The sequence below is a fragment of the Phodopus roborovskii genome, unplaced genomic scaffold (genome assembly GCF_943737965.1).
Source record: "Phodopus roborovskii unplaced genomic scaffold, PHOROB, whole genome shotgun sequence".
Lineage (NCBI taxonomy): Eukaryota > Metazoa > Chordata > Mammalia > Rodentia > Cricetidae > Phodopus > Phodopus roborovskii.
The window spans coordinates 18,728,900-18,746,129 of NW_026126469.1; the positions used below are offsets into that span (position 1 = coordinate 18,728,900).

At 47.7% G+C, this 17,230-nt stretch overlaps 1 protein-coding gene across 1 annotated transcript in view; it reads left to right on the forward strand.

The window, feature by feature from the left end:
• The window catches only part of Slc12a8 (solute carrier family 12 member 8), a 92,451-nt gene that overhangs the window by 3,095 nt on the left and 72,126 nt on the right, over positions 1-17,230 (forward strand). The window contains exons 2-4 of the mRNA XM_051191618.1: positions 1,387-1,500; positions 12,442-12,529; positions 14,322-14,409. Coding sequence (XP_051047575.1) covers positions 1,387-1,500; positions 12,442-12,529; positions 14,322-14,409 — 290 coding nt within the window. The remainder of the gene's footprint in view (positions 1-1,386; positions 1,501-12,441; positions 12,530-14,321; positions 14,410-17,230) is intronic.

Genomic DNA, 17,230 nt, shown 5'->3' on the forward strand with positions numbered 1-17,230 from the left:
AAAAATCCTAGGTATCTCTGAGCCAAGAACATTCTCCTTGTGTCTCAGAATTCCATGGCCTGCTAGGACATCTGCACATGCTGTTCAAAGTGACCTCTTTTGACAAAGAAGCAAACTGGATTGAAGGCATTTAAGAAACTTTGTTAAGGTCAATGTACAAACTACTTTGAAGAATTCAGATGTCAGATGTTCTCGTTACAAAGTAGCTTGTGAACAGAGAGTAGCAGGAAGCCTGGGAGGGCGATGTGTCCATGAGCTAAAAGATCTAAGAGAAGATGATGATGAGGCCTAGTTACCACCTACCTATTGTGTGCTAGGGAGAGTAGAGGTGAGGTGTGCCAGAGTGGACTTCTAGAACTGGGTGAGGGGCTGGAGAGATGGCTTTGTGATTAAGAGTAAGTACTGCTGCCACAGAGGACAGGAACCTGAGTTCGGTTCCCAGCACCCACATCAGGTGGCTCATAGCTGCCTGTACCTCTGGCTCCAGGGGACCCTACCCCTTCTTTTGGCCTCATGGGCACATACAGATGCATCCACATAAATAAAATTAAAACAAGTGTTTTCAAAACAAGGACTGTGGTTGAGGCTGGGAACAAAGCTTAGTTGGTAGTCTTGGGCACTGAAGCACTGGGCTCCAGATGACATCAGAGCCAGCTTGAACAACTTAGAGAGTCCTGTCTCAAAAAAAAAAAAAAAAAAAAAAAAAAAAAAAAGCAAGCAAGCATAATATTGATTCTCCGAGAGAGGGGTAGTAGGGCAGGGAATATGACCCCAGTGGATGCACAGGAGTGGTAAAGGGTGAAGGGGACATAGCAGACTGTTTCTAGATTGTGGGGAAATACGATGTTTAACTTAAGGAGTCTGAACTTTATTCTTTGGCTCCCAGGAACCCAATGGGAGGTTTTCAAGCAGGGATTTGTTTTTATGGAAAGCAGTCTCATAAATATACCCTCATTGAAAGATGCTGTCTCCATTCTGAAATCTATAAAGCAAAGATGAAGCCATCCCTCCCCTGAGCTAAATAACCACCGATCTCTATGACATGTCATTCCTGTGTAGTTGTAGGTACAGTTACACAAGTCAGTCTTCTAAATCTTTCCCTCTTGCACACATACCTTGCCTTTGAATGTTTGATATTACATACCTGCCCATGGTGTCTTATGCCTATAACCCCAGCAACTCAGGAGGCTGATGCAGGAGAATCACAGTAAATTTGGGGCTAGCCGGGACTACACAGTGAGTTCCAGGTCAACATGGGCTACAGAGTGTGCCACTGTCTCAAACAGAAAGAAATAAATATTTACCATGCTAAAACAATGCTGTCTCCTTGGGTACTGTGCAGTACCTGACCACTGGGCTCCATTTGCCTCCTTCATGTCATTTCAGAGCACGGCTTTATTGGGTACTCCCCAGAACTGCTAGAGAGCAACATTCTGCCAGAGTACAGCCCCGGGGAGTCTTTCTTCACTGTGTTTGGGGTGTTCTTCCCGGCAGCTACAGGTAGGTGCTCTCTGCTCTTTCTTACTCTTGCCTTAGGGGTGTAAACCCTTGATTCCCCAAGCTTAGCATCACAGATGGCCTGCATGCTCTTTTGGAATGTGTAGCTGACTTTGGCGATAGTGTTAGTGTTGATTAAAAATCCATTATTTTCACAATGGGTTTGCCTGTTCCTCATTTCTGGAAGCCTCAGCCTGATTTCAACAGTCTTCACTCCTTTATACAAATTACATGTCTTGGCCAAATTAGTAGAAGGGACTTATTTCTCTTCAGGCAGGACAGGATGGATTCCTCAGCAGAACAAACTGCCTCTGTCATTTCTAGAATGAGTTTGGACTGTGTCCCTGCCCCTGTCCTGTGCCCTGTTGTGTTTTCTCTCAGGGATCAGAGAAATGAGGCCCCTGGGCAGGGCGTGTACCTCCTTATCCTGCCTCCCCCCTTTCTGCTCTGCATGACTGTGGAGGAGACAATAGAAGAGTTCCTGCCTCAAGTGTGGATCCCTGGCCTAGAAGGCAAGAAGCTAATGGGAAATGCTCAGGACAGGTTGTCTCCAGACCAGAAAAGTATCTCTGTTGCTGATCTGGAGTCAGCTGTCTCCTGTCCTCTGCTTCCTTTGTGTGCATGCACGTCCTTACTTGGTACCCTTTCTCCATGTAGGCAAAAGGGTGGGAAAGGAGAAGTCCATGAGATGTCTAACATGAAAGAGACAGATGCCATACAGATGTTGAAGGGGTGTGCAGAGTCCATACTCACCTGTCCTACTGATGGGAACACAAAAGTTCACACCACTTTAGAATAGTTTGACCATATACCCAGCTAGCTCCTCCACCTCTAATTAGCTGGAAGCAAGTGAAAGCTTGTATGTGAAAATTCAAAGCAACTTAAGGTGAGCTAGAGAGATGGCTCAGTGGTTAAGAACAACTATTGCTCTTACAAAAGATGAGGTTTTGGCTCCCAATTCCTACATGGTTTACAACTACCTGTAATCCCTCTTCTGATCTCTACAGGCACTGCACTCAGCACACACACACACACACACACACACACACACACTTAAAATATTCAGAGCAGCTTAATTTATAGAGTGGAAATTTCTGGAATGCTCATCAACAGGTGAGTAGGTAAATTGTGGTGTAGCAGTTTAAAAGGAAGGCATTATTGATATATGCAGAAAATATACATGAGCCTCAAAATAATTATGCTGAGCAAGTCAGACAGAAAAAGATACAAAACACTGAAAATGTAAAATCACATAAACCCTATTTATATAGCATTCTAGAAGAAACAAACTTTAGTTTGCAGACAGCAGGAGGCTGCCTGGGGATGGAGATGGGGGGGGGATTAGAGGGAGGGCCTGCTGGGGACAGGATGCTTCCAGATGAAGAATACATTCTGGGTTATGCTGGTGGCTTCAGGGTGGTGCATCTGTCTTGTTGAAAGCATGTCATTTACTGAGTCTGAGTTATGCTAGAATAAAGCTGCTTAAGTGAAAGAAACACTTAATCACCTTGCTGGTAAGGGCCCAAGGTGAGGTGGCTTTTGTCTGTATTTGCTACTGTCCCCTGTTCAACTCCACCCCACTCTCCCTAGTGTCTCCCCAAATGACAGGGACCCTTCATGGCCCTCGGTGACTTCCGTGGTACTGAGCAGTGAGCATGTCTGATTTCCTGCTTTCTGTGACCTCCCAGCAGCCACTGCTTCCTCTTCCTTTTGAGTGCCTGTCGCACACCTCCAGTGCCTTCCCTGTCCCCTGCTCTCACCCGTTTCTCCCCTGTCTGTCAGATGTTTGTCTTTCTCAAGCTACCCAGCCCTTCTCGTCTTTCTCTCTTTGAGTGCCTGTGTACGGATGGGTGTGCATATGGAGGGCAGCCTCGGGTGGCATTCCCCAGGTTCCAGACATCTTGGTTGCTAAGACAAGGTCTCTTGCCAGCTTAGACCTTGCCAAGATGGTCAGGCTGGCTGGCCAGTGAGTTCCAGGGACCTGCTTGCCCCTGACTCTGCAGTACTGGGACGACAAGCACATGGGCCACACCGGGTTTTGTCACATGGTTTTAGAGACGGGGTCAGGCAAGCACTTTACCACTTCCCCCAACCCTGTTTTCTTAATCTTTCCAAATCCTCTTATTTAGTGATCACCCACAAAGCTGAGGATTCCTTCACTCGCTTGCCCGCTAGCCCAGGCTTCTCCTCAACACATCCCGTAGTTTCTTAAGTGGCTTGTATAACACCTGGGATGCTTTAGACTCAATGAGTTCAGAACCAAACGGTTTTCTTCCCTCCTTCCTGATCTCAGGGATGGTACCCGGGAGCAGGGACTTAGCCTTCCTCCTCCCATCTTTCTCCTAAAACTCCTGACAAGTTTACCTTCTAAAAGCACTGGATTCTCTTCACTTCCTCTCACCTCTGCCACCTGACCACCCTGTTCTGAGATACACCCCTCGCTTAGATCATTGCACACCCCCATACCATCCCCAACCTTGGGAATGAGCCTGAAACTAGGGCTGAGTAGGTAGAATCCTGACCTGCAGGTTCAGATTGGTCAGAACAATGTACCTCTTTCATTTTTATAAATTGAAAAGAGAGTCTGTCTCTGACTCAAGCTTCCTCCCAGCGGGACGACTTACGATTCACCCCTATCCCGATGACTCAAAGCCAGTGTCAGTCATTGAGGATGCCACTACCCGGTACTGCCATGGTTCCATCAGGTCCAGCTTTTGGGGCTCTTAACCAGTGCCAAGGCACCTTAGGTGGTCTTGCTGTTGTGCATCTGTGTACAGAGGTCCCAGGACCTCTCTGCAGGGCCTTTGGATTTCTGCTGTCTTTAAGCTGCTTGGGGAGACCTGCTGAATTTGAGAGCTCTGCATTTAGGGCCTAAGCATTTGCCAGACCCTCGGTACTCTGTGGTCCTGCCAATACTGCCAGGGAGTGGGTCCTGGGTCCTTATTGTCTCAGATACTGTGGGCCTACCTTTCCCTATTCCTAACCCTCGGGCCAGTCTTCTATGTGAATGGGATGGGGAGTTCATCTGCTCAGGTTCATCTGCCCTAGGTGTGACCAGCACATTCACACCGACTCCCACTTAGAGAAGGGCCTCCTCTTGGTATAATGCTTTGCTTTAGCTAAAATGTTTCATTGATTTAGAACAAGGGACTCCTGTAGTTTTATTTAATTGGTCCCTATGAATGATGTAGTTCCTGTTCTGGTTCCCCATGCTGTCACTAGCCATCTGCCAGATTCCTTCCACTGCTTTGAATCTGTGAAACATAAGGACCGAGGCTGTGGAGAAACAAATCGGGAAAATTCTGCACATCTCCCCAAAGCCATCAATCAAATCTAGCTGAGCTTCCTCTTGAATGGACAGAAAAGGATAAGGGGAAAGAGGAGAAAAAGAAGAAGAAAAAAAAGTTTAACATTTAAAATTGCTCACCCGTCCCTCCTGCCCTGCCCCTCTGAGACCCTAATGAGCACACAGCCAAGAGGTCCCATGACTTTCCTGGGCCTAACAGGGAGTTCCCGCCAGGTGAAGACCCTGAACCAGAGAGGCCAGGGTAGCAGCTGTGCCTGGGCAGGAGGCGCACCTCCCTGTGGCTGCCCATGCTGCTCTTCTCCCAGACTGTCCTTGTATTTCTTTGAGAAGGCTGAGAACACTGGTCGAGATGTGTTTTCTAAGGTGGAGGAGGTGGCTCATTGGGTAGAGTGCTTGCCAAGCAAGCCTGCCAACCTGGGTTCTGATCACTGAAACTCACATCAAAGCCTGTCGCAGGAGTGCAAGCATCTCCAGTCCCAGCGAGCCTGCTAGAAGGCACAAGCCTGCTAACCTGTTTCATGCAGGGACTCTAGCTCACACAAGGTGCCAGGGTGAGGTTGCCTGCCACGTGTACCATGGAACACACGGCCACACCTCACACACAAACAAGGATCCACTCCCCAGCACAGACACGTTTACAAACACAGATCTATCTTTTGTGCTTCTATGTATTATTTTGTAACAGTCCACATGTAAAACTGTCACACTGAATAGAATGGCCACCACACGGGCTTCTCTGTGCCACCTTGGGGCCTGGGTTTTCTGAGCCTCGGCAGCTCAACTGGGCTGAGAACCTCTGATCTGGGTTTGTTTTCCTGGCTGGGTAAGGAGGGGTGCATAAAGACTTGAGAAGGACCCCATGAAGACCATATAGCTAATTAGGAAGCAGAGAGGGGGCCAGACTGCGCCCCCGGCTCTGTTTACTAGGGCCCCAAAGTAAACATGGAGGCAGGGTGAACATTCATTCGCACCACTTGTTTTGCCCTGGCAGATGTTTGGTTGAGCTATGAAAAGCATGGATGATTGGCAGTTTCCATGGTGACAGATTTGCGGGGATTAGCTGTGAGTGAGTGGTGGCTGGGGCTCCCTCCCACACCATCCTCTTCCTGGCTGTGGAGAGGGAGTTTTGAAGAACAAACATTTTTGCTGTGTCCCCACCCCCAGAGCCGTGTGTAACCTAGATACTTTATCCGAGGTGGTGGGGGGGTGACTTCAGAGGAGCAGCAGAGCATTAGGTGTGGTGGCCCCACTGCATTTATGAGGCCTGACCTCTGTTCCCACCAAGCTGGCTGCACCTCGCCCTGTGGAAGGGGTTGCAGGGGTGGGAATAGGGGCAGTTTCCTTCTCCAAGCGGCACCACCAAACTCTCCAACCCCAAACATCCCTCCCTACAGGGTTTTCCCAAACACGCCCTTACAGAGGCAGCCACTCCAGGAACCCAGGACCACAGTTCATGGAAGAGACAGCTGAGGATAATACCAGTAGGATGAAGTCACTGAAGCCTTGTCCTCAAATCCTGAACTCTTACTGGAAAGGATAGAGGCTCTTTGGCCACAGTCAGCACTCAGGGCTGTGGTTGACCACACCCAGCATAAAGAACTTGGTGGGAAACCAACAGCTTTTACCAGAATGTCCATAGCCATCTTCTTTGTCAAGGTCTATTTCTGTGATGCCCTTGACTCTTGAGCCCGACTTCCTGTTTATACACACGTACCCTGGGAAGCTGTCTGCCTGCAGGACCTACATCCTGGTTGCCCCTTGCTTATGGCCCAGTCACTCCCCCTACCCCTGGCTATTAGTGCTGACCCTACTAGTCATCCATCCCCCAAGCTATTCCCCTAGCCCCTCCAATGTTGTCTGTCATGAATGAGGACAAGCACCTGCTGGGGTAGAGGGGGGACTCCAGGCTTAAGGACTAGAGAGGGCTGGTTAGGGTTAGGGTTAGGGTTAGAAGGGATGGGGCAGATGCCACTTTATTCTGATGGAATTTGGGCAGGAAAGGTGGTTGATAATTTTATAGATGTTATAATTTTTATCAAACTATTATAAGTGTAATTGTTATTGTCATAGCCGATTTTGCAACACACTGTGCTGAGCTCTTGACACAAGTCTTTCACTTAAACCCTCCCTGGGTCTATGAGAAACAGGGGTGTCACCTTAGTCTATTTTCTATTGCTATCACAAAATACCTGAGACTGGGTAATTTATAAAGAATAGAAGTTTATCCAACTCATGATTCTGGAGGCATCTGGTAAAAGCCTAGTGACTTGTAAGAACCTGCTGGAGGATGTCACATGGTGAGACATAGCAAAGCATGCTAGCTCAGATTTTCTCTACACCTCCCACCGGAATTATAGGCAGGTGCCACTGGGCTGGGCTAGGCAGTTGGGCTTTGCTGTTCTTAGTGGTATAGGATGCCAAGAGTGGAGCCCAGGGTCTCGAACATGTTAAATAAGACAGTGCTTTACCATCGGCCCACACTTAGTGTTTTCTTCTTATAAAACCACCAGTGTCACCATGTGGTCCCATTCTTATGACTTCTTATCCTAGTTACCTCTCAAAAGTTCCATTTCCAAATGCCATGAACACAACCCCCCCCACACACACACACATACAACATAGCCCAGGTTATCCAAGAATTTGCTGTGTAGCTGATCTTCCTGCCTTTGCCCTTACAGAAGGGCACCACCGTGCTCAGCTAACATGAACCTTTCACTTCAGTTTCCAAGCTTTGGAGAAATGCTGCGGCCCCTTCCAGGAAGTCAATGAAGCCACGAATTCCTACTAAGGCCCCACCCTAGTTTCATATTCATAACCTTATATACATCTACTTCTACAAGTTTAGGTTCCATGTAACCTAGATCTTTACTTGAGGTCTACTGTCCTTCACCCAGATGGTAAGCAGTGAGCCCCATTGCTTCTCAAACACTCAAGAGAGAACCCTGTAGGAGAGGACCCATGATGTCCTCTGGGGTTATCCCTGTCCTATTTAGACCTTGAAATTTTTGCTGCTTTTCCTAGATTTTCAAAAATCTTAAAAGTAATTGTGTGTGACCATGCATTGCCACTATTGCTTCATACATTTCCTACCCAGGGCCCCTGTCCTTGTAAACTTCAGCCTCGGCTCCTCTCTCCTTTTATCTTGGAGCTTCACGTCACTCCTGAGTTATTACCGCTACTTTTTCCCCTTTGCAACTGACATTTTCATTTTGTTGGAGTACATACTTTAGCAACTTTCTCAGAAATTTTATAGGAAGTTTCTGAGGTCTTGTTGTTGGCTTAACTTTACTTCCCCTTAATTGATCACCTATCCAAAACTCTAGTCTAAAAACAATCTTCCCTACAAATTTCAAAATTAGTGTTTTTAGAATTCAGTGTTGATGAGAAGCCTGATGCTGGTCAGCTTTTAGTTCTCATGTTAATGTTCAGGGTTTTTTGTTTGTTTGTTTGTTTGTTTGCTTGCTTGTTTTTATCCTTGGCAGCATTGGATTTCTCTGGAAATAGCACAGTGATGTGTTTAGGTGCTGGGAAGTAGTGGGAATGAAGACATGGGTCTTCTTCATTTGGAGAAACTTCTATCTCTTAACCTAGAGTTTTCTTTTATCTTCTCTGTTTCTATTTTCTCTGTGTTCTCTGCCTACTACAATCTCAAGTTTCTCTCTGACTTCCTGAACTTTCCTACCCCTTTCTATTTCTATCCTACATGCTTGGGCATATACACTTAATTTTATTTTCCAGATCTATGGCATTTACAACTTAATATAAATAAGTTATAAAATTAGTTTATTAGTTAATTGTATGTACCCCCATGAGGGCCTCAGGGATCAAACTCAGGTTGTCAAATGTAGTGGCAAATGCCTTAACCCACAGACCATCTCACCAGCCCAGATCTATGGCATATTTAACTCTAATGATCACAATTTAACTTATAATTATCCTTTCTTTTTGGAATTTTTTCCTCTGCATTTTATTTTGCTGGAAGGATATTCCTCTTGGATGTATCCGAAGCTACTAATTAGTGTTTTTCTTCAAAGTTCTCTCAGCAATGATTTATGTGTTTCTTCTATTGGGGTTGCTCCATACTTATTCAGGTTTTTGTTTATTGGTTGTGGTTCTCAACCCTCAGCTGGTGAGCTCTGGTTGTTGTGTGGGTTCTTGTGCTATAGGTTGTTCAGTACTGTTTTCCTGCTGGATGGGAGGGTAAGCACAGTCTGTGTGCCTGGCTGATTCACAGGCAGGGCTTCATTGAGGTGCAGCATCCACATAGGCAGCCTGGCAGCCCTCAGGCCATGTACTGAGAATCCCCAGGAACCTTCCAAAGCTGCCCTTTCCATTTCTGTCATGTTGTTGTTTTTAATTGTCTCTGTGTCCCAAACAGTTTTGTCTTAGAATAGATGCATTCTCTCTGCAGAGGCACCAGTTAATCCCACCAGCACCTTTACTAGTTCCTTTAAGGAGAAGAAGAATGAATAGAAAGATAATAGGAATGACCTGCCAGGTCATTTCCAACCTTATTTCCCCCATAGTGGAAAATTGCCTTGAGCTTAGATGTAGCTCAATTGACAGTGTTTGCCTTGTATAGGGGGAGGGGAGCAGGGAGGGGATTGGAGCATCAGCTCTGAATACACTAACCTGTCATCCTGGCCCTTGGGAGGTACATAGAGTCCAAGGTCAGCCTGTCATAAACAAAGCTAAAAAATGATCACTGTAAAACACTGGGAAAATATAAACAAATTGAAAAAACAAATGTTCTTCCATCATGTAGAAATATGATGAATATTTGTAAACTTGTTCTAGTTCCTTGTGTGTGTGTGCGTGTGTGTGTGTGTGTGTGTGTGTGTGTATGTGTGTGTATGCGTGTGTGTCTTCCTCTGTCATTCTCCATCCTGTTTTCTAAGATGAGGTCTCCTCACTGAACCTGGAGCTTGCCGATTCAGCTAAACTGTCTGGCCACAAGCCCCAGGGGTGCTGTCTTGACCTCCCCAGGGCTGGATCTCAGGCATATGCTACCATTTTCTATTTATGTGGGTGAGGGCCTCGAACTCAGGTCCTATTCTTTGTGTGGCAAGCACTTCATGAACTGAGCCTCTTTCTCTCTCTCTCTCTCTCTGGTAACAGTGGGAATATGCCATATGTTCTGTTTCTGCTAAACCTCTTTAGACAATAGCTTTACCTGCCCTTCTGTGTCACAGCATATCCCACACTGAATCTGAGGCCTAGTATTTATTGAAGGCATATCATCATCATTTTCTTAGCTAACTAACTCTCTAGCTTTAGGCATGATATAGCCTGTAATTTTCACTGCTTAAATAAGTATTTGTATGTAGTGAGATGTTGTTTGTAATCTAACAAATAAAGCTGGCCTGAAGATCAGAAGAGCAACGTGGCCAGCCACTAGCTCTTAACTCCACCTCAGACTGTAAGGGGCCATCCGGTCTGCTCTCACGGGAGCTTTATTAGATCACAAACAAAATATCACCACATTTATGAACCTGTTGGTTACACCTTCATTCATAGGTGTTCTGATTTGCTTTTCTGTTGCTGTGATAGAACAGTCTGACCAAAAGAAATTCAGAAGACAAAAGGGTTTATTTGATGTCCTAGTTAGGATTTCTATTGTTCTGACAAAATAGCACGACCAAAGCGCAAGTTGGAGAGGGAAGTGTTTATTTGGCTTACACTTCTGTATCACTATTTATCATCGAAAGAAGGACTGGAACTCAAACATGGAAGGAACCTGGAGGCAGGAGCTGATGCAGAGGCCATGGAGGGGTGCTGCTTACTGGCTTGCTCCCCATGGCTTGTTCAGCCTGCTTTCTTATAGAACCCAGGACACCAGAGGCGGCCCCACCCACAATGGGCTAGGCCTTCTCCCATCAATCAGCTTGCCTATAGCCTGATCTTATGGAGGCATTTTCTTACTTGAGGTTTCTCCTCTCAGATGACTCTAGCTTGTGTCAAGTTAACAGAAACCTGACCAGTACATTTGGGTTATACTTGCTAGTAACAGTCCATTACTGAGGGAACATGAGGAAAGAACCTGGAGGGAGAAACTGAATCAGAAACCATGGAGGAATGTTGCTTCCTGGCTTTGTTACTTAGCCCAGGACCCATCTGCATAGGGAACATGCTTCCCACAGTGGGCTAGGCCCTCCCACATCAATCTTCAATCAGGATAATTCCTCACAGACATGTCCACAGGCCAATCTGATCCAGACAGTTCTTCAACTGAGGGTCCCTCCTCCCAGTGACTCTCAGTTGACGGCCCAGCACAGTGCCCTTGGCTATTGGGTAAATTCTTGTGGGTAGAATAACCAGGACAAAAATGTGTGTAGAGCCAATTCTTGGTGCAATATCCAGGGTTCTTTTAAACTAGCCCCGCCCCATAGCTTCCTGGCCCCAAACTCTCTCTTGACTCTGCTCCTCCCAGGCTCCCTGAGGCATCACAGCAGAGACCATTAGGAATGGGACTGTCAGAGCCAGATAGCCAGGCTGAAGCCTGGCTTTGCCAGTTACCAAATGTAAGCCTTTAGGCTATTTCAGTCAACTTTTCTAGAGCTTTCCTATAAAACAAGGGAATAATTCTCCTTTTCTGGAATGGTTGTGGTAAAGGTTAAACAGAAAGAAAATCTGCACAAAGCGCTTACCCAGCCAGGCAGGCTGAGTGTCAGTCTACGATGGTGGTATCAGACCCATGTCATCCCTGAGTCCACTAAAGCTCCATCAGGGCCACGTTCCTGGCGCTGCCATCTCTACCTGCTGTGTCAAGAGTTTCATGGTGATATTTCCCTTCACTCTGAGTTGATAGAGCACTCATGGGCTGGGCCCTCATCTCACTTCAAAACACATTGTCCTGTTGAGTATGTCTAGAGAGAGGAAGTACCTCCCTCCTCCCATCCATGCTATTGGTCCCCTACCATGATAGATGAATTAATTTTCATTATTTTTTTCTTGTGTGCAGGGAGGGGATTAATTTTTGAGACAGGGTTTTACTATGTAGCTCTGGCTGTCCTAGAACTTTCCATACAGAGGAGGCTGGTCTTGAACTTACAGACATCCACTTGCCTCTACCTATCAAATGCTTCATTGGTGTTCTTGGGGACTGAAGGTAATAAGAGACTGACACAGTGGTCTCGGCAGATTTTTGTCATTTGGAGCCCTTTGGTAGGTCAGGAGCTCTGAGCATGGCACTTTGTCCTGGCTACTGGGTGATACCTGACCCCGAGTGTACTTGAACCCTCAATAAAATAGCTGGCAGCAGAATAAATCTACAGGCTTTTTGTTCTAGGAGCTACTTTGGGTTGTCCTAGCTAAGCAGGCAGAGCTCAGCATGGGGCATCAGGACCGTTGTGGCTGTGAGCACACCTCCCTCATCCTTGATACTTTCCAGAGTTGTAAGATGCTTTCAGAGCTGGGAGGGATTTCCTCCTGAGCACAGCACAATCCACAAAGGTCCCTTTCACTGCCCCGCAGATGCCTCCCCAGTTGCCAGGGGAGATGAGGCAGTGGCCTGCTTGCACTGTTGCAGATGGCAGCTTCCAGGAAAGGACCCAGAGGACAGGAAGGGACCACCCTGGGAAGAGCTATTTGCTTCAGAGTACCCGCCTCACTCCATCCCTTGTCTGGGTGTCTTTCAGGCGTCATGGCTGGCTTCAACATGGGAGGAGACCTGAGGGAGCCTGCTACCAGCATACCTCTAGGCTCCCTAGCAGCTGTTGGCATCTCGTAAGTTCCCTTCTTAGCAATCAGTGTGAGCTGGAGAATGGGAGAGAAAACCCCAGGCAGAAGAGGGGACTCCCCCATTGTTCCAAGAGTGCCCTGGCTGTGACCAACCTATTTTGTATTCCAATCCTCCTTTTTACACTCGGTGGGCTGGAAAATTCACGTCTGCCGGGTTCAGACCCTGTCCTTTCACACCCTCTGCCTGAGAATGCTTCAGGAGGAGAAAGGTCATGAATGCAAACCAAATCCTTCCCTTACCCCACCCCCTCAACCACCCTGCCTCCTCTCCACCCTCATTTTTAACTAGGGGATTTTTTTTTTTTTTAACCACTAAGTTCCCAGGGTTGTGGTGGGAACATGGAAATGAAGTATGTTGCAATCACAGACTACTGTCTGCATCCTGTTCGTCAGCTTTCTGGGTGTATATAATGTGTGTGTGTGTGTGTGTGTGTGTGTGTGTGTGTGTGTACATGCAAGTGTGAGTGTGTGAATGTGAGCGTATGTGTGGGTGTGTCTACATGTGTGCACCTTATGGGTGGAGGGAGATGCTGCGTTGGAGGGTGAGTAGCAGAAGCTCAGAGATGGGTCTTCCTTCCCCTTCTGCTGCCCTAGGGTTGCTAGTTTTGGAGTTTTAGTTCCCATTGTGCTGCTCTCACCAGCAGACTGTGACATGACCTAGGGTCTGTTTCTGACCCTCTAGAATCTTCTGCTGTCTCCCTTGTGTGGGCAGAAGGATGCATCTCTGCCTTCATTGTGTGAGAAGCCTGCATAACACAATACTTTAAGTTGTTGAAATACCCACCTGCAAACACACACTGCAGTGCCTCCATTGCTGCCAGTCAGGTACCCCAGCCCTCCATGGCCATGTGTGCAAAATGAGGCAACACCATTGGTAAGAAATGAAGAAACAGGGAGAGCCTAGTGTTGGGAGAAAGAGGAAGAAGGTTCCATATGAGCAGCCAGCCCTGCTTTAGACACAGCCAGCTGCAAGTCAGAGGCTGGTATATCCTGTCATTATTGCCCAGATGGGAATGGGCAGACCTTGGGATCATGTGACTTATTCTCTTACACGGGCTGCAGCTTGGTGGTAGAGGCAGGCTATGGCTCTGCCTTTTAATTCTCTCCTCTATGTATTAATTTGCTTTCTGTTGCTGTGATACAATGCCATGACCTTGGAGAGGAAAGGGTTTATTTCCGCTTACAGTTTATGGAGGGAAGTCAGTTTGGAGGCAGGAACAGAAACAGAGATGATGGATGGAGGAATGATGCTCAGTGGCTTGCTCCACATGGTTTGCTCAACCTGCCCAGGGATGGCAGCACTCACAGTGGCTGGACCCTCCCCCATCAATCATTAATCCAAAAAAAAAAAAAAAAAAAGCCTCCCACACTTGCCTACAGGCCACAGGTCAACCTTACAGACATTTTCTCAGTTGACACTAGCTTGTGCCAAGGTGACAAAATTCTCAGTACCTGTTATCTGTGGTCTAGAGACCAGAGGCCCAGGAGATGACTGCATACACAGCTCTTCTGCTTGGAGGAAGTTGGATGGGCTGTGGGACGGCAGGTCAACCCTGGCCAAGACCTGGCAGCTGGGCTTCCCACTTCGCCCCCTCAGTACCCTTCTTTATGAAAACACTGCTACCTTGGTCCCAGAGGAGAAAGTACAAAATGCAGCTTCCCAGGCTAGCTCCTTGGCGTCATGGCTGGCCTTTCATGACACAGGTTCCCAAGGAAACCTGAGGCTCGGTGGGGTGGGGCTGGGCTGGGTGGCAGCTCACTCTCTTGGGTTTTGCAGGTGGTTTCTGTACATCGTCTTTGCCTTCCTGCTTGGTGCCATCTGTACCCGAGAGGCCCTCCACTCTGACTTCCTGATAGCTGAAAAGGTGGGTGTGCCCTGTGCCCCACAAAGGGCTCAATCTGTAGGGCTTACTTGTTCCTTGAACACACAAATGCCTCCCCTTGTAGCCCTGGGAATCTGTATCTTGCTCAGCCCAGGACCAATGAGGGCTTAGGGGACAGGCATGTGGGAAATGTGCAGCATCTGTCCGTGGATCCTTAGCATGGTCCTCAGGTTCCAGCATCCAGAGACTGGCATGAACAGATAATAGGTTCATCTTTCATGTAAAGAGATCAAGACACAGGGTGGCAGGTAGGCAGCTCTGTTGGTAAAATGTTTGCTGTGCAAGCATGAGGCCCCAAGTTGTTCCCCTAGGACCCATGTAAAATACTTGCAATTCTAGCACTGGGGAGGGGACACAGGAAGATCTCTGGGGCTCTCTGACAAGCCAGCCTAGCCTACTTAATGACACCAGGTCTCAGTGAGAGACCCAGTCTCAGAAAACAAGGAGAAGGGCTAGAAAGATGGCTCAGCAGGCTAAGGTCCTTTCTGCCAAGCTTGATGACCTAAGTTGCATCTCCTAAGTCACACGATGAAAGGAGAAAACTGGAAATTTGTTCTCTTACCACACATTTACTGTGGCATGATTCATGATGCACATGTATACGCAAGCAAACACACACACACACACACACACACACACACACACACACACAATGTAAGTAAAAAACAAAACATGAAAAACAAGTGGGCAGCTAATGTCTGCTGTGCCCAAACTCTGAACCATCCCCAAATCACCAAGAGACCCAAGATCTGATGCAAAAGCAAAGATTTGCCCCCCTCCTACCCCCATCCTACACAGCGGGACAGCAGGTGAAGAAGGCAGGGGCAGGAGAGGACCTTGAACAGCAGTGGGGCAGGGGAGCATTGGTAGAGCAAGGGGAGTGTCTGGGGGAGTCTGCTAGTTGTATAGTAACAGTCTCAGGATTGGTGCATGTCTGGGCTTGGGAGGCCTGTCCTGTGTTGATTGGTCAGCTGCAGCTACAGGAAGGTTGCTATGACTGGAGGCCCTCCCAGGGCAGTTGCTATGCTCTGCATGCCACCGTTACCATAAAGCACATCCAGAGCCTGCCAACTTCTGATTGGTTCCTTGCCACATGGAGGGTATCTGACAGTTTATTCCCAGTAATTAAGGAAGGTCAGGAGCTCAGCCCATGTTGCTGAGTCAGAGGCCCACATCTTGCTGGGTCTTTTCTGCATCCTGTCATGGCTGCCAAAGCAAGGGGCTGGGTGAGGGTCTGGTCCCTTCAAGGTCAGCACCCAAGGTTGACCTCTGCCCTCCATTTACTCACATGTACTTGATCAAACATGCAGACGGATGGTAGGGGGGTGTCGGCAGAGGGGGAGACAGAGACACATGGGGGGAGGTGGGGTTCAGGAGATATCAGAGCTGACAGAAGAATCCGGTACTTTGAATTCCTGTCTCCTCAGTCTTTACATTTTTGTTGGTAGCTTCAGCTGCCACCAGGAAATGCTGCTCATAAGAGCAGGGAGGTGGAGGAGGGGAGGGTACATGGCGGCAGGCTCTCCTAAGAATCACAGAAACTTTGGGTTGGTCTGGATTAGTGAATTCCTTGAGTTTCATCACTTCCTTTACAAGTTGGGCATCATGTGACACCAAGGACACTTATTTGGCATCGATTAAACTCACAAGAATCAGATTGTCTGAAAAATTCCCTAAAACTCCCATTGTGCCTCAAATTCACAGAGGAAAAGCAGACTCTGAAATTCCCACCATTTCCAGAGAATGGTGGCCAATTAGGGAGGGTCTCAGTCACTTAGGGAGGGTCTCAGTCAGTCAGTCAGTCAGTTAGGGAGGGTCTCAGTCACTTAGGGAGGGTCTCAGTCAGTTAGGAAGGGTCTCAGTCACTTAGGGAGGGTCTCAGTCAGTTAGGGAAGGTCTCAGTTAGGGAGGGTCTCAGTCAGTTAGGGAGGGTCTCAGTCAGTTAGGGAGGGTCTCAGTCACTTAGGGAAGGTCTCAGTCAGTTAAGGAGGGTCTCAGTCAGTTAGGGAGGGTCTCAGTCAGTTAGGGAGGGTCTCAGTCAGTTAGGGAGGGTCTCAGTCAGTTAGGGAAGGTCTCAGTTAGGGAGGGTCTCAGTCAGTTAGGGAGGGTCTCAGTCAGTTAGGGAGGGTCTCAGTCAGTTAGGGAGGGTCTCAGTCAGTTAGGGAAAGTCTCAGTCAGTTAGGAAGGGTCTCAGTCAATTAGGGAGGGTCTCAGTCAGTTAGTTAGGGAGGGTCTCAGTCAATTAGGGAGGGTCTCAGTCACTTAGGGAAGGTCTCAGTCAGTTAGGGAGGGTCTCAGTCAGTTAGGGAGGGTCTCAGTCACTTAGGGAAGGTCTCAGTCACTTAGGGAGGGTCTCAGTCAGTCAGTCAGTCAGTTAGGGAGGGTCTCAGTCAGTTAGGGTCTCAGTCAGTTAAGGAAGGTCTCAGTCAGTTAAGGAAGGTCTCAGTCAATTAGGGAGGGTCTCAGTCAGTCAGTTAGGGAGGGTCTCAGTCAATTAGGGAGGGTCTCAGTCACTTAGGGAAGGTCTCAGTCACTTAGGGAGGGTCTCAGTCACTTAGGAAGGGTCTCAGTCAGTCAGTTAGGGAGGGTCTCAGTCACTTAGGAAGGGTGTCAGTTAGGGAGGGTCTCTGTTAGTTAGGGAGGTCTCTGTCAGTTAGGGAGGGTTTCTTGGTGTGGAGCCAATATATCTGCACAGAGCACCAGTGATGGCAGAAACCTGACTGACACAGGAGATGGAGCTGGCTTTTTAAAAGTGTACTTGGGTTTGGTCTCCACACTCATGAGGGTCTCTTTTTAGAGAGAG